Raw genomic sequence first — 27,521 nt, 5'->3', positions numbered from 1 at the left:
TAATCGGTTACATATTACTAACATAGTTATAAGGCAAACATTGTCGAAATATTGAACTCCCGGCCCCGTCAGGTTGACGCCATATGAGCCTTAATAAAAATATATATTTTGGATAAAAAAAAAAAGTACATAATGTATTACAAAAATTTCAAAAATTTCGATGAATTCTAAAATAATATTCGAAGTGGTAAACAAGTGGATTAATATAATTGCGTAGTTCTACGTCGAAAATATGCGGTCGTGTCCTAAATACAACCCCTTACATTTTTTAACAGTTTCAATAGTTAATTTTTTTTTCAAAGTTAAATATGTGTTATTCCTCATGTAAGGATTTTTAGATGTTTTGCGTAGCATCACAACGAATGGGCAAGATCTCGACGGCTAATTGACATCAAAAATATAATCTCGAAATTATGCGATTTAGGATCTTGTCGTGCAATTAAACGAAGCAGAACGAAACATGGCTTTCGACACATTACCTCATTTGGAAATGCTTATAAGTCTCACTAGTTATTTGGTTGTCCATCAAATTCATATGTGGATGACATCAAAGCTTGACTGCTTCCAGATTACAAGGCCATATTTTCCGAACCACGAAATGGATGACCTTGTATATCTGTTCATAGTTCATAGAATAATTTCCAGTTTGTTATCGTGGGCCGTTGAATTATGATCAATTCATTCAACTATGTAAACATACCGTTTAGAAAGCCTACAATTGTTGATATGGAACATCTCCAATCAAACGTCAAACCGCTTTCTAATTACCCCAATTTGCATATTCCATTGGATCAATTAACGATGACGGCGATGCGCGCCAATCGTCGTCTCATTCAATGGCATTGTTTACGCTAGCGGAGGTTTCGATGTCTGACAGCGGTTTGGCGTTTAACCGGTATGCATCTCAGTTGATACAACGAACGCGCTCGCAGACGGTTGAATAAATAATAGTGACAGGGTTCCGAAATTAGACAATCATCAATTATTTTTAGAAACATCCTCACTGGCCGCTGGATATCTCGCGCTACCATTGTTCAATGATTTCGTTCGTTGCGATTTACATTCCCAGACAGGAAGATCTGATCCCACGTCGCGAGCTCCGTTGGGAAGAAGAAAGCTTCTGTGTGCTTTTGCGCACAACTTCAACTTCAAGGATCTCCCCGGAGAAACACCCGCGAATCGAGAGAGTGGGAGAATGAGAGAGCCAGGATGCGAAAGCTCCGACCGACATTGGAAGGAAGGGTTGCTGATGAGACCAAGTGCTGTCGCAGTTGTAGTGGAGGGTGGTCTTGCTCCTGGTCAAGTTTCCTTGCCGGAGTGTTCTCTGTGGCTCGCGATTCGCTACAGGGCGCAGTTGTTTGTGTGCGATCATTGATGGAAATCGCTAGCTTGCAAGGGAGCTTTCGTTGCTGTTCTGCTACATGGCTCAGCAGTTCGTGCGCGTCCATTGCGATAACAATACCTCGGTTGTCCCTGTACATAACTACACTACGGTTTTTAACAATAACAAAATTTCTGGCTGAAGAAAAGGGGCAGAAAGAAAAAAAAATCTCAGCCAGATATCGTCGCTAGTGGGAGCGTTAGTGTGTTATATTTGGAGGAATTAGTGGAAGAAAGCGGGTGAATTTTACTAGTTTGGTTTGGATAAAGTGGATACGACGGGGACAGCACCCTAGTGTTTAACGAGTGCAAGTGGAAGCAGGAAAAAAAGAAACAATTCGCATCCTGGTTAAACCCCAGTTAAGACATACGCAGCAAAGGAGTGGAAAAGAAGGTCAGCTAGCTCGCGCGAGTAGCAACCCGATAGACGCCAAGAGAGCGAAAAAATGTCATCTAGACGTTATCCTTGATAGAAGAAACCGCTCCTTTTTTTAAAAGGTGACTTTTTAAAAAAAGGACGCGTGATGAAGCCATCGCAGCCAGCAACGATGAGGGAGTCCTGCTGCCGCAGCACTATTTCTACCTATACTACTACCACCAGAGGCAGCAGCACCATGGGCACCACCGCCAGGGCAGCAGCTATCAGCGGCAGTAGCAGCACATCTGGCCGAGCAGCGTTCCTCGGCTACGGCTCTGGTCGGGTGTTCCCGTTTGCATTGATGGGGCTTTTGATCGCCTCCTTTTGGCTGCCATTAAACCTAGTTAACGCAGATTCACTGAATGCTTCGTTTCTTGACCAAAACTCTAACGGATCATCTCTACTATTTATAAATGGTAATTGCTCACTGACATTGCTTTCTCTAATTGATTGTATTATTAGGTGCAATTGTGTGTTGACCTGGTTTATTCCTCAAGTGAATCGCCTGAACAAAAAAGTTGAATTGCTCTGCACCAATTTAGGCGTGTATGCGGAGCAGAAACCGCCTTGCATGAAGTGTCAATCGTTCAACATTAATTTGCAATAGAAATCTATTCAGGTTTTTTTTTGTTTTATTAACTGCCGTCCTTCAATAGATATTTCTTCTTCGTGAGACAGCCTCTCTCTCGCCAATCGCTTGATTGAAAAGAAATTGATTGCCATTTTACCTGCCTGTTTGAGTGGTTGCGAATAGTGTGGAGAGGGGAAACTATCATGCAGAAGAAAATCTGGAAAAATTACTGAAAAAAAGGGTTTTGGGTTAACTAATCGATACTTGTACGGGGTTGTGATAAAGAGGTCTGAAATCTGGATTAATATCTGCAGTTGGAGCACTTTGTGTTCTATTTTACGGTCGAAATAATCGGTCCGGGACGAGTGCCTAGCCACGGATTGCTGCTTGTAGCAGTTTTGTATGTGTGCGAGAATTGTGTTGCTAGAATACTCACTCCCCCACAAATTCGCCGTTCCGTTCATCAATCCACGCGCATGTTGACTGTGTTGTTAGGAGTCCAAAATTAAAAGCTATTGCCAAAGTCGGCTGGCTAGAAGGCTGTTCTGTTCTCCATGGTTGTTACACCTAAAGGATTTTCTTTTGTGCGATTTTTCAGATTGTAGGTTGGCTTTTGTCATGCATTCGGTTATATAACACAGGAAGGAAGCATGATCCTTTTGTATGACGGTAGCAGACAGAAAAAAATATCACAGAGCGAGAGCGAGAGTGTGCGAAGACGATGAGTAAAGGCAAAATCAAGGCCACGCAGAGGGACCAGCCAATCAAGTAGTTTCAGCTCGAGTGGGTGCTTCATTTGACCCCCACAACGTGTGTGCTTCTGATTTCAGCGGCGGTCAATGGACTATTTCTTATTCGCCACTGAAACTGCTCGGAAGTTTGCAGTTAAAAACGAGAAGAAAATTCTTTTTTTTTTCAAAATGACTACATTATTGATTACTTTCAAGATAGACAAAAATTGTCCCATAGTGGCTGAATGGATAGAACATGACCAATTGTGACATTGGGGAAACATCGAATGTTGACTCTGTTGATTCGAAATAAAACGTCAGTGGGTGGAATTGATTTTCCCCTACTGTCGTCTCCCGACTCGTTGTACCGATGTCGATAAAATCATATCGCTGTTTGGTTTTGTCTTTGAATTCATTGTGTGTGGGTGACCCTGTCAAACCTAAACAATTGCTCGCTATATTAATGTGAAAAATATAACTCTGAAATGAAACATGGGGGTTCGAATTTGTTTTGGGATTTTTTCATCGCTTATCATTAATACTCTTTCTCTCGTCGGTACACCAATACTACACTAGTCTAGTTCCAACTCTCGGGAACACTTCACTCTTTATTCTCATTTCCATTCGCTCTTTCGCTGTGAGAACATACATTTTGGATCTCGGTTTTTTGGCGGTTCGGTTAGCTCTGGTGAGGACACACCGAACATGGGGCCGAATTCCGAACTCGCCGGGAGTGCGAATTCGCCTGAGAATTTTCCACGGTTTGGATAACCTCATTCGGAGCGCACTCCAAAAAGGATAGCGCCAATGGAGGCACAGGGCAAATCATAAAATCCTTCGAGGCTTGAGGCAAGACGTTCATAGCGCTTGCGAAAAAGAAAATTGCCGTTGGTTATTGTGCTGGGGAACTATGGCCGACAATTACATAATGATAAATCGAAGTACTAAGCGCAATTCATAGGGCGTTCCATAGTTCCGGTACATGCTCGATAAGAAGGGTACAAACGATAGAATGTGGGTGTACGATCTCAACGCATTTAGTATGAGTAACTGCTGCAAGTAGCATGCTTAATGTTATCGACGAAGAAGGGTTCGTTGAATTGGCGCAAAGTTATGCAAGAAAGAGCATCCTGTTGCAAAATGAATTATCCTGCTTTGGATCTTAATCGACAAAAGGACTTATTTTCTTTATATACAGCCATTCCATGCCAAACCGATATAGTGGTTCTCAGATTTTCGTGAAAAGTGATAGTTTTGTTCTTTATCGCAAAACATTAGACCCATATTTTTTTTATTTTTTTTCAGTAGGGTGACCATTTCCATTTTAGGGTGGTCCGAAAAATCAACTTTTTCCTCTTTTTTCTAAAAATAACTTCTAGTTTTTTTCAAAAATGACTAAATCGATCTAGTATTTCAAAAGTTATCAATTTTTGAAAAAAGTCATTTTTGGAAAAAAGAGAAAAAAGTTGATTTTTCGGACAACCCTGAAATGGAAATGGTCACCCTACTGAAAAAATAAAAAATACGGGTCTAATGTTTTGCGAAAAAGAACAAAACTACCACTTTTCACACCGAACTCCTACGAAATGGCTCGACCAATTTTGATGAAATTATGCACAAAACACTTGGTAAGCATGAGAATAGGTTGTGAACTATATACCATACCGCTAGGATATCGATTACTGAATATATATTACCGATTAGAGTGCCTCTGTGCAGAAAAAAATCTCAATATTTTTTTTTCTTAAATTTTGATTCAAACAATACATATAACCACAAACTTGAACCCCCATACCCTATTTTTAATCGCGATTTTAGTAGTTTTGTACAAACAATATTCAAGTAATTTAACCCTCGGTCGTTTTTCAAACAGAACGAATCAATTTATGTTGGTCAATAAGATGGCGCTAGATCGAACGTGTCTAGATTCAGTGCGCAAGCGTTACTAAAATCATAGAAGGGGTCTGCATAATGACGCGAGAAATTGTGATTCGAAGAAAAAACAATAATCTGGAATTCATCGTTAACGCACATCGTTCATACGACTCTCTCCATGTTCTTCTTCAACAGCACTAACGTTCTCAAGGTTCACCTTCTCATCGTAGTATTACTTGCATCATTTTTAGTAGTACTTAGTTCAGATTTCTATACCAAACTACACGCCTTGAATGTATTCTGAGTGGTAAGCTCTAGAATGTGTGACCACAATGCAAGTCAGAAGAAATATCTTTGATGCAAAATGCTCGACCGTTCTGAATGAACAAAATGAATGTTACACAAACATCAGACAACGTCATCCGGCCACAGGTACTCCATTCAATATGAATATCACTACTCATTTTGAAATAATATTTATGAATAGCTATATCAGCCGAATAAAATAAAGGAATACGCTCGATGGATTTTATGTGTATCGTATGATGTCATTATATGATGTCGTGAGCTTTACCAACAATTGATGGTCGACATGTACACGAAGGTAGAGAGTGAACGACTGCGATTCCTACGACCTAATCAACATAAGTAGCTTGAGGAAGAATACATACACTTGGGAAACGCTATCATGAGCAACGCCGTAATAGCGTCAGAGTTAAAATTATCCGAACGGATTGCAATTTTGCTTTCTGGAATCCGTTCGACTCAAGTCCAATCGAGTTGTTCAAATGTGTCAACCTTGTGACGCAATTCGATATAGCTCTGTTAGAGATATATGTTCCATTTCTGTGAAACAAAAATACAAAATGGATATTCGGGACGAATAAACACGCTTTCAAATATTTTTTTTCATGAAAGTTAATTCTACATATCAAACATGTGTTCGGGAAATAAAACTTGATCGAAAATTGTGTCTGACGATGACTTTATGTTATGGATAAGGTTTCGGTGGAAATGCAAGGAAATTTTTGTACAAAAAAGTTAAGTTAAAGTTAGCTTCTATGTATTTAAACGACATCGAGTGATCGTGAAATTCGATCGAGTTTCAAACCCATCGGATTCCGGAATATGAATAACTTTTCGATATTGTTGCCACACACATGGTGTATATTCGCCTCAACTGAGCAAAAAGCAATTAATACATTTGCAACTCCGTGGATAAAGTAAGTGGTGATACGGCTGTGATTCTGAATTAGAATACCGCTGTGAATACTCCTCGATTGAATGACAACAACGAAGTAATGCGGTTCCAAATACGAACGATACATCAACTTCATTGTTGTCTGGTGTATCGTTGGTTTCCCAATTCACGAACGAGAGCTATCAGTTATAAATTTAGATGTGCATATTGAAAAGGAGAAGCGCGTATTTTCCTCCAACGAGACAGCATTTGAACGATATGGTTATTGATTTTCTTTATTTTTTTTCAACTTTTTTCAACAAATTAAACGACAAAAATCTATTACTTTTTTTCTCTTCACATTAAATTTTTGAGAGATCAAACATATCAGTTACATTAATGATATACATTGCATCATGAAACAGCATACCAACATCATTTGAAATCGGTTCATTCGTTCTTTTTAGCGATCACATTCGAATAATTTTGTAGATCGTTGAAACATTCAAACACGCTCAAAATACATTGGTTATGGTTATTCAATATCCAAAATATTCTCTGGAAATAATTTAAAAAAATATTTTTTTCGGGATATTCTTTTTTAATTTGGCTTCATACCATACAGATAACCTCAAATTTTAACCCCAATCCCCTATTTCGCTATTTTAGTATGTTTGTATGAACAATATTCAAATAATTTAACCGTCGTTCGTTTTTCAAAGTATGATTTTATTTACGTTGTTAAATGACTGATGGCACAACGCCAGCTTCATTGAACTTTCATCCATACATGCACAAGAGACCTCAATTCGTCTAATACCTAGGAGCACAATGAATTTTTTAAATTTTTCAAATCACACTTGCTCGGTTTTATCAGCATTGACGCTATTGCCATCAATGCTGATAAAACACTAATTGGAGAGCACGTGTGTAGATTCAATGCGTGAGCGGTGCTGAAATCATGATAGGTGATTGCACGGTGACGCGCGAAATTGTGATTCGAAGAAAAAACAATAATCTAGATCATCGTTGACACACACCGTTCATCCGACTCTCGTCATGTTCTTCTTTAATGGCACTAACGTTCCCAACGTTGCCTTCTTAACGTAGTACTACTTGCTTCATTTTTTAAGTACTTAGTTGAGATTCCTATGCCATGCAATACGCACAGTTTTATCCACCTTTTTCTTTCTATCGGCATTTGCAAGTTTTTTTTCTCCCCAAAATTATATTTTTTTTCCAGTTGTGAGAATCCTTCTCCGTTCCACTCACCTTTATGATGATTATCGTCTTTCTCTATCTATATCTATTTATATCCAGTATAAGCACACAGAAGTATGGAATGGTGTTTTCTCACTAATTTCCCTCCCTTTTATCGATATTCAGTTCGATCAGGAAAATTATGTTCATTTGGATTATGTTTTGGTAGGTGCTGCTATCGAAATGTTAATCAATAAATATTTGTCAGTATGTTTAAAATAATAAATAATTTAATTAAATTTCACACAACGCCTTAGCTGATGTTAAGACCAATTCGATGAAGTTTTACATTGCAGAGGATAATCAAGTTCTAAAAAAATAATTTCTATGATACTTTGATTACCAACATGACGATAATTGATCCAACTAATGTCATAGGAAAAAAGCATATGTCAATTGTTCCCTTTATAACAATGAGGTACATATCGAGGTGAATTATACAGGGTAACTTCGATATAACGTACATTTTTCTTTCAAAATTGTACGTTACAAGTATATCGAAGCATAATAAAACGTAGCTTGTATAACGTAGCTTGTGTTGCTGTTTGAGTGAGGTTAATGAATACATTGAACCAGAAGACGAAGCCAACCTTTCTCAAAATGTTTCCCTTCGTACTGTTGATTAAAGTTTGATTCGTTTAGAAAACGGAATCACAAAACAGTTGTATTTCGGGATTGGTTAATGGTACAAAACAAGCTTTAGTATCAAAATAAAGATAATTTATTGTTCTTTCAGAAAAAACATATTCAAAAAATCGAGGGTACGTTATAACGTGGGTACGTTATATCGAAGTTCCGCTGTATTTGTATTGAGAAGCAAAATATGGTGTCGTAATTATTTTCATTCTATATGAAGCCAAATTTCTCATGAAATCATGTAACTGTTTGTCTATTAACAGATAGCAATTGTATTGTGACTTATTTCAATTATTTATGTGGTTTTTACCCAGAGAACAGTCGTAGTTTTGGTCCTCTGAAGCTGTAACGTTTTCAGTGAAATGCTGCTTAATTGAAGATGCTTTTCCCACGTCACACACACCGACACTGAGAACCATAGTAAATATGGTATCGTTAAAATAATGACTACACTGTAAACAAACGCAAGGATGCTTCTCTCTTTTGGGGTAAAATTTTGTCACTAAAAAGGAATGGCAATATTTCTGCTTTTCCTAAATTGAGAAAAAATATTCCAACATTTATGATTTTGTCGCATACCTCAGCAACCGTTGAACGATTATTTTCAGAATATAATTTGAGCAAAAAAACTAAGAAATAGAACAGGAACGAAAACTGCGCGAGGAATTCTAGCTTCCTAAAATTATGTAGACATGTATACAGAATGGTCAGGATTATTTAGAATGACACAAAATGTAAAACGAAAAAAATGAGAAAAAATAAAAATTAATTCTTTCAGCTTTTCTCCAGATTTTTTCCAGTTTTTTTTCAAAATTTTCCAGCTTTTTCAAAAAATTGGTTGACACTTCTAAGTGCAACAAACGAAACCCCGTCACAGATACTTATTAAATTATGAACATCATTTCTCATTTTGAATTAACATTTATGAATGTTTAGAGGGGACGGAACAAACAAAGGGCACGTTCGAGAGATTTTTATGTTTAACATATGATGATACGACATGGTCATGAAACGCCATTTTAAGATGTCGTGGACTATACCAACAATTTATGGTCGACATATACGAGAAGGTAGAGAGTGAAAGACTGCGATTCTTACGACACAATCAACAAAAGCGACGCGAGGAATAATACATTCACTTGCTAGTCGCTATCATGAGCAACGCCGACACAGCCTTTGTTATAATCAAATCAAAGCGCTAGTATTCAAAAAAAAATTAGTCTGGTTGAATTCGTTTCCACATATTGTTGGATGTAGTCGGTAGACTGGAAAAGCGACCTTTAGTTTGGTCATTTTTAGTCGCAAAATACGTCCTGAGGAAAAAGTGATTTCCTCCGAAATTCCAGACCTTTCTACCCGTATTACCACGCAATTCGATATAGACGTTATTGAGCTACGGGTTTCATTTCTGTGAAGCAAAAATGGTAATGGATTTTCGGGTTGAATAAACATGCTTTTTAAAACAAACTAAGTATTCAAACGAATTAGTATTCAATCGAATACTAATTTTCATTCAAATTTTAACAATTTAAAATTGCTTTCGAGTCTGCCATTTCGATCGAATTGTAAAATCCGATCGCTCAGGTGCTCATATTCATGTTGAGTTCTACAGATCGGCGAAGAGTAATGAAAACATTCGCAAGTCCGTGAATAAAGGAAGCAATATGGGTGTATTTCAAACTTGAAGTGTGCATTTGAATGATTGACAATTGATTGACAACGACGAAAAAACGCGGTTACAAATAGGTCGGTACATCAACTCCATTGAAGTTAGCTGGCGTATGGTTGTTTTCCCAATTCATGAACGAGACCAAGCAGTTATAAATTAAGCCCTTCATTTTGAAAATAGCATGCGCATATTTTACACCAACGAGACAGAAATAGAACGAAATGAATATTGATTTTCTTTATTTTATTTTTCTACTTTACGACTAAATTATATTAATGTAAATTATGTAAATATGATCATGGTTTGTCCACTTTTTTTAATGCTCTAGTTCAGTGCACTTGTGTCAAATCAGGTATTTAAATGTTTCCAAAAATATAAACAGAATAGTCCTTTTCATGATTTACAGTAGTTTTATAGAATATTTTTACGGATTCACATGTTTTAAAGGTTTATAAAGTCCACTATTAATGGAGTCAACGCGCTCCTCACTTTCAATCAACCTCCTAACTTTCAATCAACCACCAGATGAATATTCGATACGTATTCAGATCTTTTCTGGATTATTTTTCTGGATAACACTTACAAATATTGTAAACATCATGCTTGTTCACCATTTGGATCAGTTTTTTACATCTAAATCATGTAATTAATGCATCTGCATCATGCATCAACTTCAATTCTGATCATGGTTTGTTCAATGCGCTGATGTTGGTTTATCCACATTGTTACTATGGTAGCCGCTTGGCGCGCTGCATTTTTTTTATGGTGTCCTGTGAGCGTAACAGAAATAAAGTTTCCCTGTGAGTGATGTTCACCTTTAAAATGCCAAAAAAAAAGCATTATACTGAAGAAAGCCTAAATTATGGATGGATCAAGCAAAAATCAAATTGTCATAACCCAGACGTCTTCCAATGTGAGATGGTGTTCCGGTCAGAGAGCTTCGATTTACGTGGAGCTCTCCTCTTTTTATAGTATTCTTGAGGTTTCGCCAGATAATTGAGCTTTACTTGATGGGATCGTCCAATCCAACGAACAAATTCTCTTATAATAACATTTTCTTGGTGAAATGCATCGATTTGTCTCTTTTGTCTCTCCGTGAGCACTTCTCCTTGCTGAATTTTCTAGAATTATTGATCAAAACAACTAAAACAACGGAAAGTCGGAAGACCAGTTACTTATACGAACTTGACACTTGAAAAATACAAAAAAAAACATTTGTTTACGCTCAGCGCTTGCACACACACACACACATTTAAAATCATGCAGTGTATAGTAGATACCAAAACCAATACACTAGAATATAAATTGAAGGGTTGTTTGTTTACAAGCAGCAAGATCATCACCTGGTCTTATAGAAGTTGGACAGAGTGTACAATGCTTGGGCCCTTTTATCGAACCCACATTTTCGTTTATTTCCACGGTCAATTGTCGGTACTAGCAGATTTTGCAACCGAGGGTCTCTTCTAGGTTTTGGTACAGTGGAATATCAGGATCGATGCAGGTAACTTGATGATTTGTTTTCATGGAACATGGAAATTCCATAAGCTGCAGTTCATCTTTTACATTGGAAATAATTATTAGTACCTGATATCGGAAGATATAAAGATAAGGATAACACTTTGGATGAGTATGCGCGGTTCGTTTCTGGGTCAATGATTTTCAACGCAAAAGTTTACTGAAACTTGAGCACGCTGGAAGTTCAAGAGAGGTGACAATACTAGTAAAGAATGAAAGAATCATGGGTCACTGTGTTAAAATATTGGAGAGTATGGTTAAGAGAGATTAATGGTATAGCACTTGTAAAGAAAGTACTAATGTAGAATATTTCCATATTCTACGTGAGTATTGATAAATGAAAAAGCCAGGATGAGTGCTGTGCTTACTTACATTGTATCAGAACGTACGATCACTTCACAGTAAAGTGAAGGAATTGTCAAAAATGTTATAGCTGGTTGAAAGTCGAAAAGATGAGGTAGAAGAATAAAAAATTGTCAAGATTTTTTTTGTTATACAAAAAGTTCACATAGATCAGGAGGTTGGCCAAAAAAACTATTCGTACAATAAGATCACTTTAATTTGTTCAATTTGGGTTACAGTGTAAAATTTAGTTTCATTACTAAACGATTTTGTAATTAGGTCTTGCTTATTGTTTATTACCTTGAGTAATTGTCTCCAGATATTCTACAATCTTACGTTAATGACAGTACATTTTTTAACATTATTGCAAATCACTTTATCACGATAATTTTCTTCTTCTTCGATGGCTACACCTTTTCAAGTAAAAAAAAGAACGCAAGTTCGGCCAACTATTCTGCAGAACAAGGTTTTCATCTGATTTCTTTGCTACGGCGAAACTTATGAAACAAAAAAAACTGACAGAATAATAAGTCTCTTCATTCTCCTAACAATGATTATCCAACCCCAATAACGGATTGATGCACATCGTCCGTTTGATGAACTGCGTCAATTCAGAGTTACATAAAGTATATATAAGCTATATATTTGAGCGACTCAGCATTGCCAGAAGCCGACTCACATTATGTTGCGTTACAATTCTATAAATGTCAATATTTGAATGCTCCTCCGCAGGGCTCGTATCAATGAAGTGATAGCATCCCTTCCATTAGCCCTCTCTTCGGGGGCAGCATCATCTCAACGAGTAAAAGGCAAAATAAATATGGGAGAAATAAAAAGCCCAATATTTCAACGTCGGCACCAAACTGGCGAAGTATGATTTTGATTTTTTCGTTTCGCCAGCGAGTTTCCTTTTGCCTTTTTCATTCCTACTTGGCTCCAATGTAAATATCATCGTAAAGCCACATCCGTGCCAGGAACACACGCGGAGAGGCCAGGCTTCAATGTGACGCATCCATATTTAGTGAGTTGCGGGAGGCTAATAGAAAGAGAAACAGAAGGAGAAGAAGCCAGCACGACAACCCACTTTGATCTGGGACTTCTCCGACACGCACATTGGAGAAATCCAGTCATCCAATTTAACTGGTTGGTTCTGTAGTGATTTCATTGTGCCGAAGTCGGCATTTCGCAGTAAAAATTGATGGAAATATACTCGTTTGGGTTTTGGAACTATACATCGGTTTCTTTATAGCTGGCGAAATGAAATGTATGCTGAAAACATTGGGCTGACTAAATGGGTGTGCCACTCATGTCCAGTGGTGAGGCACATTGATCGAAATACTGCTTAGCTGTAACATGGATGAAGGCATAAGATTATTATAATCTTATGGGATATTTCAATGGTTTTTCCTATTAATATTATTCCACCATGACGATAGAATGTTGTTTCCTGGTAAAATAAAAAGGTATGGCTCAGAGGTTATCGATGCTGAATTCGGTGTTCCAATCAGGAAATGTATTCGATTCGATTGAGTCACTTAGAAATACAATTCCAATTCCGTTATTCAAAATTGGAATCTTAATCAAGTATCAATCAGAATAATGCAACTAATACTATTCCATTATTTATCAATAATTGATAATTATTGGTAAAAAACGTTTTCCGATTTATTGAGTTTATTCGCTCATTGTTCGCTTTTGGTAATGCACTGGGTTGGGCAAAAATTCGCGGAGAGTAAATGAAAAAGCAAATTTATGGTTGACTTTTTTCCTCTTCGAAACGCTTCTGCCAGCGATTCTTCAATGTATGTATCCCATCCATACAATAATTTTCCCTCAGAATTTTCGTCTACTGCTACAATAAGCAAAATCGCGGTTTGTGATATTTCCTTTTCCCTAGAGCCTTTAGTATAAGTGCAAGCACTGTACTAAGCATACATTATGCACGTTCTGCGCATGTATTCCGATATACAGAGATACAGAGACAGCAAGTTACAATTTGGAACATTTTAAAACTTCGTTCAGATCTGATCAATAACCATTCCGGAAGCGGTTCATTAACATTAAAGTTCAGACATATAATAAATATTGTGTGGCCTATTTTCGTTGTTCACTCTAATGCAATTCTCAACGTATGCCAAAAGTGAATAACAGACGCATATATGTATGATAAAACAATAATTCATTTCACATCCACCCTACGACCGAGAGTGTTTGCACCAATGCATTGGGAGACGATGGGGTTCGACCTTCTAACTGCAGTGGGAGTGAAAAAGTTTGTCAAGTTTCGAAGGCGATGTTTAGGATAAATGCTTTAGCAGAACTGCGTCGGCGATTTGGTGCCGCCATTTGTGTCCGCACTCGTTGTTCTGTGCGCAATGTATGGTATTCGATGCTGCAAGCTTGAGAACCGATGACCTAGAAAGCAATGTGAAGTCTGTTTTGGGTTGATAATTATTGTACACAATAGCAATAGAATCCTGCAGACCTGGTTCGAACAATGAGCGATCCAGAGTGATCTCAAATTGGCTTCGTGTTTCACGCCTCGTTTAAAAAAAAAAATTTGGAATCTTTTACTTATCTTATTACCTTAGAACAAATTATTATGAGACAATTTAGGGCACAATATTTAGAATACGCGGCAACATTCGTCTCCTCACTTCGGATGGCAAATTCTGCCGTTTTTCTATGATAAGTGGTGTCTTGTTGCAAGATCAAATATTGCAAATGAGTTTGATAAATTGCTTTTAGTTGAAAAGATGATTTTTTTATGTTTCAACCAACGTTGCAGACGTAGTTTAAACATTGTGAAATGATAAAATCATTCAAATGACTCACACATCACTTGGTACCACACAAGCCTTTTTATGTAGTTTTTGATCTTTGAACGCATCATTCGACTGTTATATCGACCATGACTTTGCGAATGTCGGTTCGTCGCTCAGTTTGCATTATCTGCGTAAACACGATTTTTTTTATACAGCTTGAGCTTTAGCTTGGGTAGACTGTACACTTCGTAGTTGCTCTCCGTGATTGACCTGAATGAACAAAATTGCACAAAGAACACACTAAATGTCTCTTGGAAGTAGAAACCATTCTCAATGTGCAAGTTTCGGTGATTTGAACATTAGTTAGTCAATAGTCAATAGCCACGTCCCTTCATTCACCAGGGGAAGGGAAGAAATGTTAGTATGATATTCACCGCCAGAAGGGTCGCCTCTATGGCGTGATTCCTTACCAATTATCATGGACGGGGTGATTGTTAGTGGGAATAGATAATAATCAGGAGGAAAGGTGAGGTAAGTGATGTGATTATGCAAACGCGAAGTATCGACCACTCGACGAAACGAAATTTTTGTGTTTCGTTTCGGTATTAGGAATAAAGTGAAGTGTTCGGGTATTTTAGTTATTGTTTAAGGTATATTTGAAGATGTATTTTACATTTTTTGAGTGCGCGAATTATAATTATTACGCTGTTGACAGCTGAATGTGTAGATGCTGCCTGAAAATCGGTACCTTGCTGGTGGTATCGGTTCTGAAGCAACGGGGTGTCGCAGAATGAATTCCAATCAATATTTTGAAACCTTAGGACAATACCTGAAGCGTTACCTAGGGGCAGAGCTCGGTATAGTCATATTCAACTGAGCATAGTCAGGGGCTATGAAGAAATTCCCCTTCGTATTCAAATGGAAATTACTTTTGGCTTCTGCCAGCTCCGTCAACATGACTCAACAGTCAATCGGGCGTTTAATTGCTACCTCACTCTACGACTCGACTATCTCATTTCATTTTTTCCCGTCAAATAAACTTCAATGCATATTGAAGTGAGTCCCCAAAATGGATTCGTTTGTCTCTCTTGTGTGTCACGTATCCATGTATCGATGTTTGAGTTCAACATGGTTTGACATATACTAGATTTTTTAGTATCGTACGCGATATCAAATAGCGTGCAGTATTGTGTTCAGAAACACTGACAAATTTGGGAATTTTGTTGACATAACGTTTGCTTTAAAAAAATGGGCTTTTTTCGGATAGTGATAAAAAAAACTAAGACAGATAATTGGGTTTGATAAGTTTCCCATGGAAGGTAATTATATTAGCTCACTTACAAAAAAATCTACGCCCTTGCGAGCGGCCTTCCGGCAGTTTACCGGAACATTCGCCATGGCGGACGAAAACGTGCATGTAGGCATGTATTTGAGCTCTTTCTTCGTTTTATTTATCAATAATTCCTTCTCAGTTTTCGCGCAAAATTGTTAGAGTAGATCTTACGCTTTAGGTTTGCCTAGAAATTCTCGATGGGACGCAGCTAGGGGACGTTGGGCGGCTTGCCGACTTGGGTACCACATCCATATTCAGCCGCTCCATCTCTTCTAACGATCGCTTCGAGTAGTGAGCCGACGCCGGATTCGGCCAGAACACCGCCCTTATGGTATTTCTTGATGAACGACGCAACGTCCGGTAGGCACTTCGTACTGTAAATTTCCCCATTCACGTGTCGAGAGTCGATTATCATTTTTCTTCTTTGAAGATTTCGTGCCCTGGTTTGGACATCGCCGGAATCCAAAATCATTCTGGGGCTTCGTAAATAGCAAGCGAAAAAACTTGTCAGTGCTATTCATGATGGGAAAAAATCCGAAAGTGAAGCAGAAGCGTGCGATTTCATTGCGAAGCACTTTGCCTCCATTTTTTGAATAGAGCCAACGTCCGATAGAGAGGCATATTATGTCGCATCAAATGTTACGCTGGATGCAGTAGCTATTGACACGTTTGAAATATCGCCTGCAACAATTATCGTCGCGTCCAAAAAGTTAAAGAGTTCTTATGCCCAGATCCAGATGACATACCCGCTGTTGTTTTCCGTCATTGTGCAAGAGCAATAGCCGAACCACCAGCCTTTTTTTCAATTGTTCTTTCGAGCGAGGAGAGTTCCCAATGTGATGGAAAATGTCTTAGGGTGGGTTTAGACCAGTGATATATTCATGTGAAGAAATATGATGAGATTTATAGAAATCGCATCAACCGTTTACACTAGCGTGAACTTCTATAATGAATATATTCATATTTTCGGTGAATTTATTCACCTAAAGTAGAACTGCATCCAACTTTAGTGATTTCTCACCAGTGAGAAATTCACAAGCGTTTACATATGCTGAATTTATTCAAGTTATATATACCTCGAATAAGTGTATCATATTTATTCTCACCCGTTTACACCTATTTTCACGTGAATAAATACATCTATAGCTATAGATCTCCCTAATGTAAACCCGCCATTATATGTTTCCTGTGCACAAAAATGGCGACCGGCGTGATGTAGAAAACCTATCGTGGGATAACTGGCCTCTCTGCAACGTCAAAACTTTTCGAAATTATAGTCAGCGAAAAAATTCAGAGAGTCACGAAGACCCATATTTCGTCCGATCAACATGGTTTCTTCCCTGGCAGATCCGGAACTACCAACTTGTTGGATTTAACTACCATCTGTTTGGTGGCGATGTAAACAAAATCCCAGGTTGATGTTATTCATACGGATCTGAAAGCGGCCTTCGACTTATTAGATCACAAAATTTTACTCTGTAAACTATCCCGATTCAGAGTATCTAACAGACAGATACTTAATTGGCAGGATGCTGCTCGTTAAGCAGGGAAAATGCATTTCTTTACCATTCACTAACACGACTGGTATTCCACAAGGAAGCAACCTGGGACCGCTATCGTTCGTCATATTCGTCAATGATGCTGCGTCTTCACTTGGTTATAGATGCAAACTTGTATATGCCGACGACCTGAAGATCTACCTTGTGGTGAGCTGCGTCGATGATTGTCTTCATCTACAAAACCTGCTGAATACGTTTGTTTACTGATGTCGCAAGAATATACTTGTCATCAGAATCGCGAAATGTCATGTCATGACCTTCTATCGTTCTTTGGACTTTGGAGATTATTTCCAATAATCACATCGACGATACGATTTTAAGCTTTCTTTCATCTCGCATTATACATCGATGATCTCGAAAGCGGATACAACCAACCCATTAGTGCAACAGTTCGTATGTTTACATCCGTCGAATCCGCGTTTGATTTTGATATATCCTTTGTGGATGAGTTTATAAGTAGAATAAGAAGAATAAACTTCAATTGAGTGACGGAATATGTAGTTTATTAAGAAAATTTATGTCAGATAAATTTGATGTAAATAATAAACTATAAATTCATCTATTATCTATCGCGTATCTTTTATTGAGCTCAAATCCCAACAATGGAGAGTTATCTTTAGAAATTCTAACCGAGAAAACTATTCTAAACCCAATCGGACCAGCGATATACTATGTTATTTATCGTGTGTATCGATCTCTAATTGCGCCAGCGGAAAATTATTCTTAGGAAACCTGACAAGGTAATCCGGGAAATTTCTTTAAAATAATATACTTCGGTGATATACTTCGTTATTTATCGCGACTACTCTTTATCACATCTGGTGTTTTTCAATTTCATGTTTTTGCTCTGTCCGAAACTTGGCTTTCTTGGCGAGATATGTTTGTCGTGTTATACCGTCATGTTCATGAAATTTTATGAATTTTCTTATAATTTCCATTAAACATTTACTATTAAAAAGACAATAAATTACAAGTATTTTTTAAATATCTCGAGAATGGTTACATTTAGAAGGAGATTGATAATAACCTTTTTTGTTTTAAATCACATCAGGATTAATAATTTGTGGCTAAAATGATTGCTAACATACAAAAATTCGAATTTTCGGCAATTCATAAAAAATCGATGTTTCACAAATTTCATCAAAAATAGTTTTATCATCTTGGGCCCATTTTTTAAATTTTCTACATGATTTCTATTTTATATGAAAAAATTGAAAAAAATATAAAAAAATACATATTTTTGATATCGCAAATTAAAATTTTATTTTGTAAATAAAAAAAAGAGTACTAACTTTTCTTCTCAGTATATATTTTTTTCAAATTAAGCCAACAATACTCTATAACTCTTTCTAACACACTATTTCGGTACGACTCATATTTTTTGAGATATAAATTATCAAAGATTTCTCTTACTAAAATCGATACTACCTTTTCAAAAGGTACACTTGAGTCAAAAAATGAACCATAATGATGTATTCGGAAAAGTTGTTGGAAATTATAAGCAAATTCATAAAATTTCATGAACATGACGGTATAACACGACAAACATATTAAAAGGGATTATTTACTATAAGAAAAAAAAAATAAGAAATATTTTTTTAAATATCTCGAGAATGGTTGCATTTAGAAGGAGGGTTATAATAACTTTTTTCATTTTAAATCACATCAGGATTCATAATTTGTGATTAAAAATGACTGCTAACATACAAAAACTCGAAGTTTCGAAAATTCCTAAAAATTCGATGTTCCACAAAGTTCGTCAAAAATAGTTTTACCATCTTGGGCCCATTTTTCGAATTTTCTACATGACTTCTATTTTGTATGGAAAAATAAAAAAAAAATAAAAAAATATGTATTTTGGATATTGCAAATTGAATTTTTATTTTGTAAATAAAAAAAGAGTACTAATTTTTTTTCTGAGTGTACATTTTTTTCATATTCAACCATCAATACTCTATAACTCTTTCTAAGACACTATTCCGGTACGACTCATAGTTTTTGAGATATAAATTATCAAAGATTTCTCTTACTAAAATCGATACGCCCTTTTCAAAAGTAACGCTTGAGTCAAAAATTCCCAATTTCTGTGAAAAACTCATATTTCCTCCAACCCAAACGGAATATACACTGTCATTGGAATCAAAAATACAAGTTTTTAAAATCTGCATTTTTAGGACGATTTCATTTGGAATTGCTGATTATAAATTATTATTATTATTATGTTTGATGTATTTCGGCCGGCTTTAACCTTTTAGGTCATTCGCCGTCTCTCGGAAAAAATGGTTTTACAAATGTATACAATACTACAAATAAACATAGTGGAGAATGAACGACACATTACTCATTCTTTCAACATTTAAAATTAGAATGAAGCGAAGCAGCGCTTTTATAGAACAAGTTATTTTATCCGTTTGTCTACTCTTCCTTGTAGCCATTGTTTTCGCAAATCGTAATGTTTCTGTCCGGCGTATGTGATGTTTCTAGAAAATCGCAAAGGAACAGTATGTTATTCATTATGAGGATTAAGATGATACTCACACGAGCTATCCTCAGGCTCCCCGCAGCACCTGCCGCTGGAGGCTCATCAGTTGAAGTCAGGACCTCTCCGGACAGGGATGCTACGGGGAAGGTGCTCATTTAAATTTCCCAGAACAAGCCGGCATCCTTCAGAAACGACAGAAGAACCTCCTCACGAACAGGATCATTGCTGAGAGCATCCCTTATTGAAGTTGAGAGCTGGTAATGTTCTCGCAGGTCATGGTATTCCACGCAGTTGATTAGCATATGTTCTACTGTTAATCTGGTGTCACATGTTGTACAAATTGGTGGATCACATCTGGTGATCGTGTGAGCGTGGGTCACCCTAGTGTGTCTCGCACGCAACCTTGACAGGACCTTTTGTTCCCGTCTGTTGTCTCTATCGTTCCATCGGATCAATTCGCCTTTAATTTTGCTTAACAACCCGGTGGATTATTAGCTGGGACTCGGCATACAGCATGCGCTATGGCCGTCGCTTCCGCCGAATCGAGCACAACCTCGGCAGTTTGAGACATAAGCCACATCCGATGCCGCTGATTCCAATTCCAACTGAATCGTTGCATCTGGATCCGTCAGTGAACACTCGCATGTGGTGGGAGAATTTCGTGTTCACAAGTTCCGCAAACTTTGCTATTGCCACGCTAGAGCTGGGGTTGGCCCCTAGTAATGATGCCAAGCTGGTGTCGATACTGAGCCTTCTTTCGAACCACGGGCGTTTCCATACGCGGTGCAACCGGGCAAGCTTCGGAAAATCAGTTCCAGCAAAATCTGCGATAAATCTCTTTAGTCACCTGGAGCAGCACACAATCGTTCCCTGTGGTTTTTTCAAGATAACTGAGAGCACGTTTGATGACGGTGACTGCAACGATCCAGCGGAAAGGGAGAACCCCTGCCTCAACACAAGCATCTGTTGCCGGGGTACCGGGCAAAAGATTTGAGCAGAGCCTCACCGATCTGTTGTAGAGTGGAGCAAGTGCACTTATCAAGCCGCTTCTATTGATGCACGTTGCTTCCACCCCGTAGAATATGCGGCTATTGATGAGAGCTTTGCTAATATTCAGCCCGGTATGCCTGTTCCATCTGGGATGACGCGAGCTGATGGTGCGTAGCAGTCTTAAGCGGCTTTCGCATTCTTGTTTAATCCTGCGAAAGTGTGGTGTGAAAGAGAATTTTCGGTCGATGGTCACGCCAAGTATTTTAGGTTCACGCCTGAATGGGATGTTGACGTTTCCCAGTTTCACCGGAACACCAGTTGCCACATGGTTCAAGTTGCAGCAGTGGGTTATCGCGCACTTCTCTGCAGCAATCGAGAAACCGACCGATTCAGCCCAGCGTCCAATCGCGTTCACCGCTGTTTGTAATTTCCTACGGACTGGACGAACACTTCTTCCAGACACAACAATGACGATGTCGTCCGCATAAACAAAGACGTACACATTCCTTGGTAGACATTGGAACACGGAGTTGACACTAACCAAGAACAGTGTTACAGCCAGCGCGGACCCCTGAGGAACGCCATTCACCTCTACAAACTCGTCGGACTGGCATCCTCCAATTCCAACTCTGAACTTGCGATCAGCTAGGTAATCCTGGAGGAATGAGCCCATTCCATCTTTCACGCCCCAATCAAGAAGCTGGATGGCGATGTCGCGATGTCGATGTCGATGTGATGGCCTGAGTCGAGGGCGCGCCAAATCGTATCACTTAGTGATCCCAGGTAACCACTAGTACCCAAACCCTGCCGAAAAGCGACCTGCCGGTTGTCCAAATATTTGCCGTCTTCCAGGAACTGCATTAGTCTACGATTCACCATACGCTCCATGATTTTTCCTACACAAGGTAGTAGACTAATGGGGCGGAAATCGCTGGGGGACCTCGTCTGCGTTTTCTTGGGAATGGGAATTATTAATGCAGTTTTCCACTTCGTCGGGATTGTACCGTTGCTCCAAATCTGGTTGTACAGGTCCAGCAGAACCCTCTTTCCATCTATCGGTAGGTGCTTTAAGAGATGATAGCTGACGATGTCCATTCCCGGTGAGCTACCTTTGGCCATGGAAAGGGCGTAATGCAGCTCAGCTCCAGCGAATGGTCTGTTTTACACCTGCGCAGAATCGGGCGGAAAGACGATGGGAAATTGTCGTTCTACCCTTTGTTTACGTGCCAGAAAGCGCGAAGGGAGAGCAGTGTCGGCAGATAACGAGGCAAAAAATACTCCCATCCGGTTCGCGATATCGATCAGATGTGTGATGACGACATTGTTTTCCACGATGGTGAGACCAGTGCTCCTTCTTTTTCCGGATAGTGTGTTCACTCTTCTCCAGAGCTCAACGGTCGATGATTCTGGGGAAATTCCGTCAAGAAATGCTTCCCAGCTATTCTTTTTAGCCACTGCTATGGCCGCCTTGGCCAAGTTTCTCACCCTGCGAAACTCTTCCAATTTCGCAGCGTAATAGCGATGATTCGTCGGGACTCTGCGAAGAGCCCGAAGTGCCCTACGACGAGATTTGATGGCTGTTTCCACCTCTGGGCACCACCAGTGGACAGCTCTCTTCGGAGGGGATCCACTAGTGTGAGGAATATGGTCGCTCGCAGCGCGAACGATGATACTTTCGAACTCGTCAAATGAAATCCCTCGATCTATCTCACTTCGGGTCAGCTCGCTTGCTATTTCACGCTCATAACCATTCCAGTCGGCTTTTTCGTATATCCACCTACGTCTCCGGGTGGTGGCTGGGGGGCAACTGCCATGACCCACCATTATAGGATAGTGATCACTGTGGCACTTATCTGATAACGTTGACCAGCTGAGAGAATCAACTATTTGGTGGGAGGAGATGGAGAGGTCAATGGCTGATGTTGTTCGACCTCGTGAGAAGGCGATACTGCCTTCTTCTTCTTCAATGGCACTAACGTTCCTAGAGGAACTTCGCCGTCTCAACGTAGTATTACTTGCGTCATTTTTTATTAGTACTTAGTTGAGATTTCTATGCCAAATAACACGCCTTGAATGCATTCTGAGTGGCAACCTCTAGAATACGCGTGATCACAGTGCAAGTCGGAGGAAATTTCTTTGACGAAAAATTCCCCCGACCAGAACGGGAATCGAACCCGAACACCCGGCATGTTAGTTATGACGCTAACCACTCGGCCACGGGAGCACAACAGAGCGATACTGCCGTCATTCAGAATTATCGCGTTTCGGCTCTCCACAATATCCGCGATTTCCAATCCCCTTCGGCTGTCTCTAGCAGATCCCCATAGTGTATGGTGTGCATTGAAATCTCCAAGGAACAAGAATGGTGAGTTGATCTGGTCTATCAAGTGACTAAGCATGGTGCAGAAATTAGGTTGGTTTTGCGGTACGTAGATTGATACAACCGTAATGGCTGCCGGAAACAAGATCTTCCTAGCAACTGCAATCAATTCAGTGTCCAGAGGTACAGGGGTGGACGGAATATCAGAACGGACCGCAATACCAACAGTTTGGAAAATGTTCTCCCCGATTGCTGCCTCCCACGAATAGCGGTTACCGAACCAACTCGACGGGTTCGTATCACCACGACTATGTGTCTCTTGCAGGGCCAAACAGACCGGATTTGTGCGTGCAATAATGCTCTGCAAGTCCCCCAAGTTATTACGAAGGCCATTCAGATTCCATTGAATGGCGAGTGTGATGTTTGCGTTCCTGTTGGCACTGGATGTTGGACTCGAAGTTGACGATTACTCTAGAGAAACGTAAGCAGAGGCAGTGGACGTGTTCGAGTTATGAGAAAGGGAGAAACTTACCCGGGAACAACCCGGGTTCCCCGCAGCATCTGCCGCCGGAGGCTCATCATTTGTACACGGTACTTCCCCGGACAGGGATGCTGCGGGGGCGGGTGTTGTGTGTGTTTCGTTAGTCGTTACACTTATTCTTTCCTCTCTGCTACATCGGATCAACGGATGGAAGCAAGGCGGGTACTTAAGATCGACGAGTGGTATCAGTGAGTCTGCTGACATCGACTCTGTTACATTGGCGTATGCTGCTTGTGAAGGTACTGAAAGCAAGCAGGCAGAGACACCAGTTGTGTTCGCGAAGTTATTTATAGATGAACTTACCCGAGAACAACCCGGGTTCCCCGCAGCACCTGCCCCCGGAGGCTCATCGTTAGAAATCGGAACTTCCCCGGGCAGGGATGCTACGAGGGCGGTCGTTATGAAGACTTCAGTTGATGTTTCTCCTTGAGTTGAAATTGTTGTTGTTGTTGGATCGTGCGTTAAGTTCAGATTTACTGTTCTAAGTTGCGATGTTGTTTGTTGCGATGCTCTAGTTGGATATTGCGATATTCGATGGCCGGCCACAGAGGAGATTTCACCATCAACGGGTTGAAGCAAGACGTCCCGGATGGATTCACCTTCCTGCTGCGCTTCTCTAAGAAGTGAGGATGGTACTTCACATTCCCATCTCTCAAACCGGTTGATCGTGTTGTTATTTTGCATGCTTATGTTGGTTATAGTGTGTGACTTGGGCTTTGGCGTAGGTTTATTGTTGTTTTGATTTCGCATTATTGGACCGATTAGGTGATTTGAACAAATCTTGGCTGGTTTCGGAATCGGTGAGGTCCACCTCTTCTACTGTGATGTTATTAGCTGCTTGTCTAGTCATGATTGGGCTTCTTGAGTTGTTAGATAGTTTTTTTGGAGGTGGTGACATGCCTGTAGTTTGTTGTTGCGAATATGGTGCTGATTTGTTCCTCGTTTAGTTTTTTTTTCGTTCCTTCGGGTTCTGGCTCACTTGTCTGTGAGTTCGACCGAGATCTACCTTGAAGCGACGTGTCGATGAATTTTTTCATTTTTTGACATTGCACTTCAAGCTTTTCGATTCTCGTGTCTCTTTCTCGGATTAGTTGTAGTAACTCGTTGATTTTGTCGTCCTTCTCCTTATTTTGTTCGATAATAGTGTTCATTTTCTCCTCCACTGCTATTCTTTGTTCCAGTTCCTTTTCGAGTTTAGAGATTTCCGCTTGTTTCTCTTTCACTTGGTTTGACAGGGCATTAAATCTGGCAAGATCGAGTCGAGGTTGAGCAGCAGCCTGTGCATAACTCCCATATCCAGCTGCTACACGTTTTCTCGCATCAACATACGAGAGATTGTAATCAATCTTCGTACGGATCACTGCCACTTCAGTTTTGTACAGCTCACATTGACGGCTGCTAGGTCGGTGATCGCCTTTACAGTTTCGGCAGAATGGTTGTTCTTCGCATGTTTCTATCTCTTCATGTTCGCTGGAGCAATTGTAGCATCGTTTTATATCGTTAGGGCAGTTCAATCGTGGGTGGCCGTATTCGTAGCACTTAAAGCACAACATTGGGTTCGGATAATAGGGACGTGTTCTTATGCGAAGTACTCCTACTTTCACTGCCTCTGGATAAATGGATTTGTTGAATGTCAGAATAATAGCTGGAGTTTTCTCCTTATTACTTTTCAGTATTCTCCTAACTTTCATGACCCCTTGGCCTCCCGATTCGTCTTCGATCTCTGCTTCACTGAAAGGTAATAGATCGAACGAAGATATAACACAGCGGCTGATGTTCAATGTTGGGTGTAATTCGATCGATACTTCAGTTCCATCAATAAGTTGAGACATTTTTAGTAATTTTTCAACCTGGGTTGCATCTCTCGTTCTCAAGACATATCGGGTGCATTTTGCTTCGCTTTTTGCATTCTCCGGCGATTTTTTCGATGCTCTTCCCTATTATAAACGGGTTACATGGTAGTTTTGTTCCGTTTTTCCCCGTAAGAAGAAGGGTGGTAACAGTTCCGAACTCATTCCTTGATCCTCCGGGATCATCCCCGCTCCTACATGCCATGCGCTTCTACACTAAACTATTTTGGGTTCGTCGCTTGCTGATGACTGACTAAAGGGTGTGTCACATCAAATTGCATCACGGAAAAAACGCTGTAGAAATTTAATTTTTAGGAATTATATCTTCAGCTTTCGCTTATAATCAGATAAGAGTGTATAGATCACGTTGGCCATGCTTCACTGTCAATTTTTCGTAAATTTGGAAAAATGTCGTTGAATGAAAAAGAGCGTCGTGAATTAACCCTGTGCACTCATTTCGAGAATCCGGAGTTGTCACATCGGGACATCGGTTAGATGCTGGGAATCGTCCAATCCACGGTCAGCAGAGTACTAAAACGGTACTTCGAGAACCTAACCATCGACCGGAAGGTGAAGAACGGCAAAAATGGATGCTCCGTCAGTGAAAAAGATCACAAGCGCGTAGTTAAGCAGTTTAGACGTGATCCGAGAAGTTCGGTCCGGGATGTCGCCAATAAGCTGAATTTGTCAAGTTCATTCGTCCATCGGACCAAGTAGCGGGAGGGCCTGCGTACATACAAGATTCAGAAGGCTCCTAACCGCGACGAAAGGCAAAACATGGTGGGGAAGACGCGAGCCCGGAAGCTGTACACCGAAATGCTGACGAAGCCGCATTGCCTGGTAATGGACGACGAAACCTACGTCAAAGCGGACTTTCGTCAGCTGCCGGGCCTGTTGTTCTTCTCCGCAGAGGACAAATTCAGCGTTCCAGAGGAGATTCGCAAGCAGAAACTATCCAAGTTTGCCAAAAAGTACATGGTGTGGCAAGCGATCTGCTCTTGCGAAAAGCGGAGCGCCCCCTTCGTGATGACCGGCACGGTAAACGGGCAGGTTTACCTTAAGGAGTGCCTACAGAAGCGCTTACTACCACTATTGAAGCAACACGAGGGCCCGACCATCTTTTGGCCGGATCTCGCTTCGTGCCACTATTCAAAGGACGTGTTGGAGTGGTACGACGCCAATGGGGTCACCTTCGTGCCAAAGGAAATGAACCCATACAACGCGCCGGAGCCTCGCCCAATAGAGAAATATTGGGCGATTATGAAGCAGGCCCTCCGGAAGAACCCAAAAGTTGTCAAATCGGAGGCGGACTTCAAGAGAAAATGGATTTCTGTTAAAAAAAACTACAACCTGACGTTGTACAGAACCTTATGGACGGGGTAAAGAGGAAGGTGCGAGCATACGGGCTTGGGCTCGAAGTATGAATAAAAAGAAAATGCCAAAAGTTGTTTAATAGTTTTTATTTTACTGTCTAAAATTTTCAAAAGGATCGGTCTACTGGGCGAATTTCTACAGCGTTTTTTCCGTGATGCAATTTGATGTGACACACCCTTTATAATCGATAGAGAAAATTGTTGGAGACACTTGGTTTTTATCACACACTAATTTTGAATTTTCAAATTCAATGGAGACACGAAACACTAAGGTAACTCTCTCTTGTCCTTGGCCCCTGTTATTTCGGTATTTGAAGTAAGACGGTAGCAATAATATTATTCACGTGTTTCGTGAAAATGAATCCATATACGATATCGCCGGGTGGCGGTGCACTAACTTCCGATATCTCGGGTGGCTAAGCCCGACTTTTGAAATTAAATCGATGTACACCTTTAGGCTTGGAATAGTTTAGCAGAACGACCGATTGGCTTGGAGGCTCTACACGAACTGTGCTGATTATAAAGTTATCTATAATCAATCGAATTAAATAACATCAATTTAAAAAAATCAACAATTAATCCACTGTCGATATGCTTTCCTCGTTTAACGAGTGAAGATTCATTCCAAAGTATGGACGATGAATTCAAAGAAATTCTGAATATTGATTTCTCAGCAAATCACTGTAGATCACCACGTAGACTTTGGGGAAAAATATAAACGATCAAAGGAT

General features: G+C 39.8%; 1 protein-coding gene across 4 annotated transcripts in view; it reads left to right on the top strand.

Moving 5' to 3' along the window:
• The first annotated feature begins 922 nt into the window (after positions 1 to 922).
• The window catches only part of LOC129780443 (sodium/potassium/calcium exchanger Nckx30C), a 247,784-nt gene continuing 221,185 nt past the window's right edge, over positions 923 to 27,521 (top strand). For all 4 annotated transcript variants that reach the window (XM_055788728.1, XM_055788727.1, XM_055788726.1 and 1 more), the window contains exon 1: positions 923 to 2,214. In XM_055788728.1, coding sequence (XP_055644703.1) covers positions 1,905 to 2,214 — 310 coding nt within the window. In that variant the 5' untranslated portion in view covers positions 923 to 1,904. The remainder of the gene's footprint in view (positions 2,215 to 27,521) is intronic.

Source organism: Toxorhynchites rutilus, chromosome 3 (assembly GCF_029784135.1).
Source record: "Toxorhynchites rutilus septentrionalis strain SRP chromosome 3, ASM2978413v1, whole genome shotgun sequence".
In the NCBI taxonomy this organism is placed as follows: Eukaryota; Metazoa; Arthropoda; class Insecta; order Diptera; family Culicidae; genus Toxorhynchites; species Toxorhynchites rutilus.
This window is presented reverse-complemented; position numbering and strand designations above follow the sequence as displayed.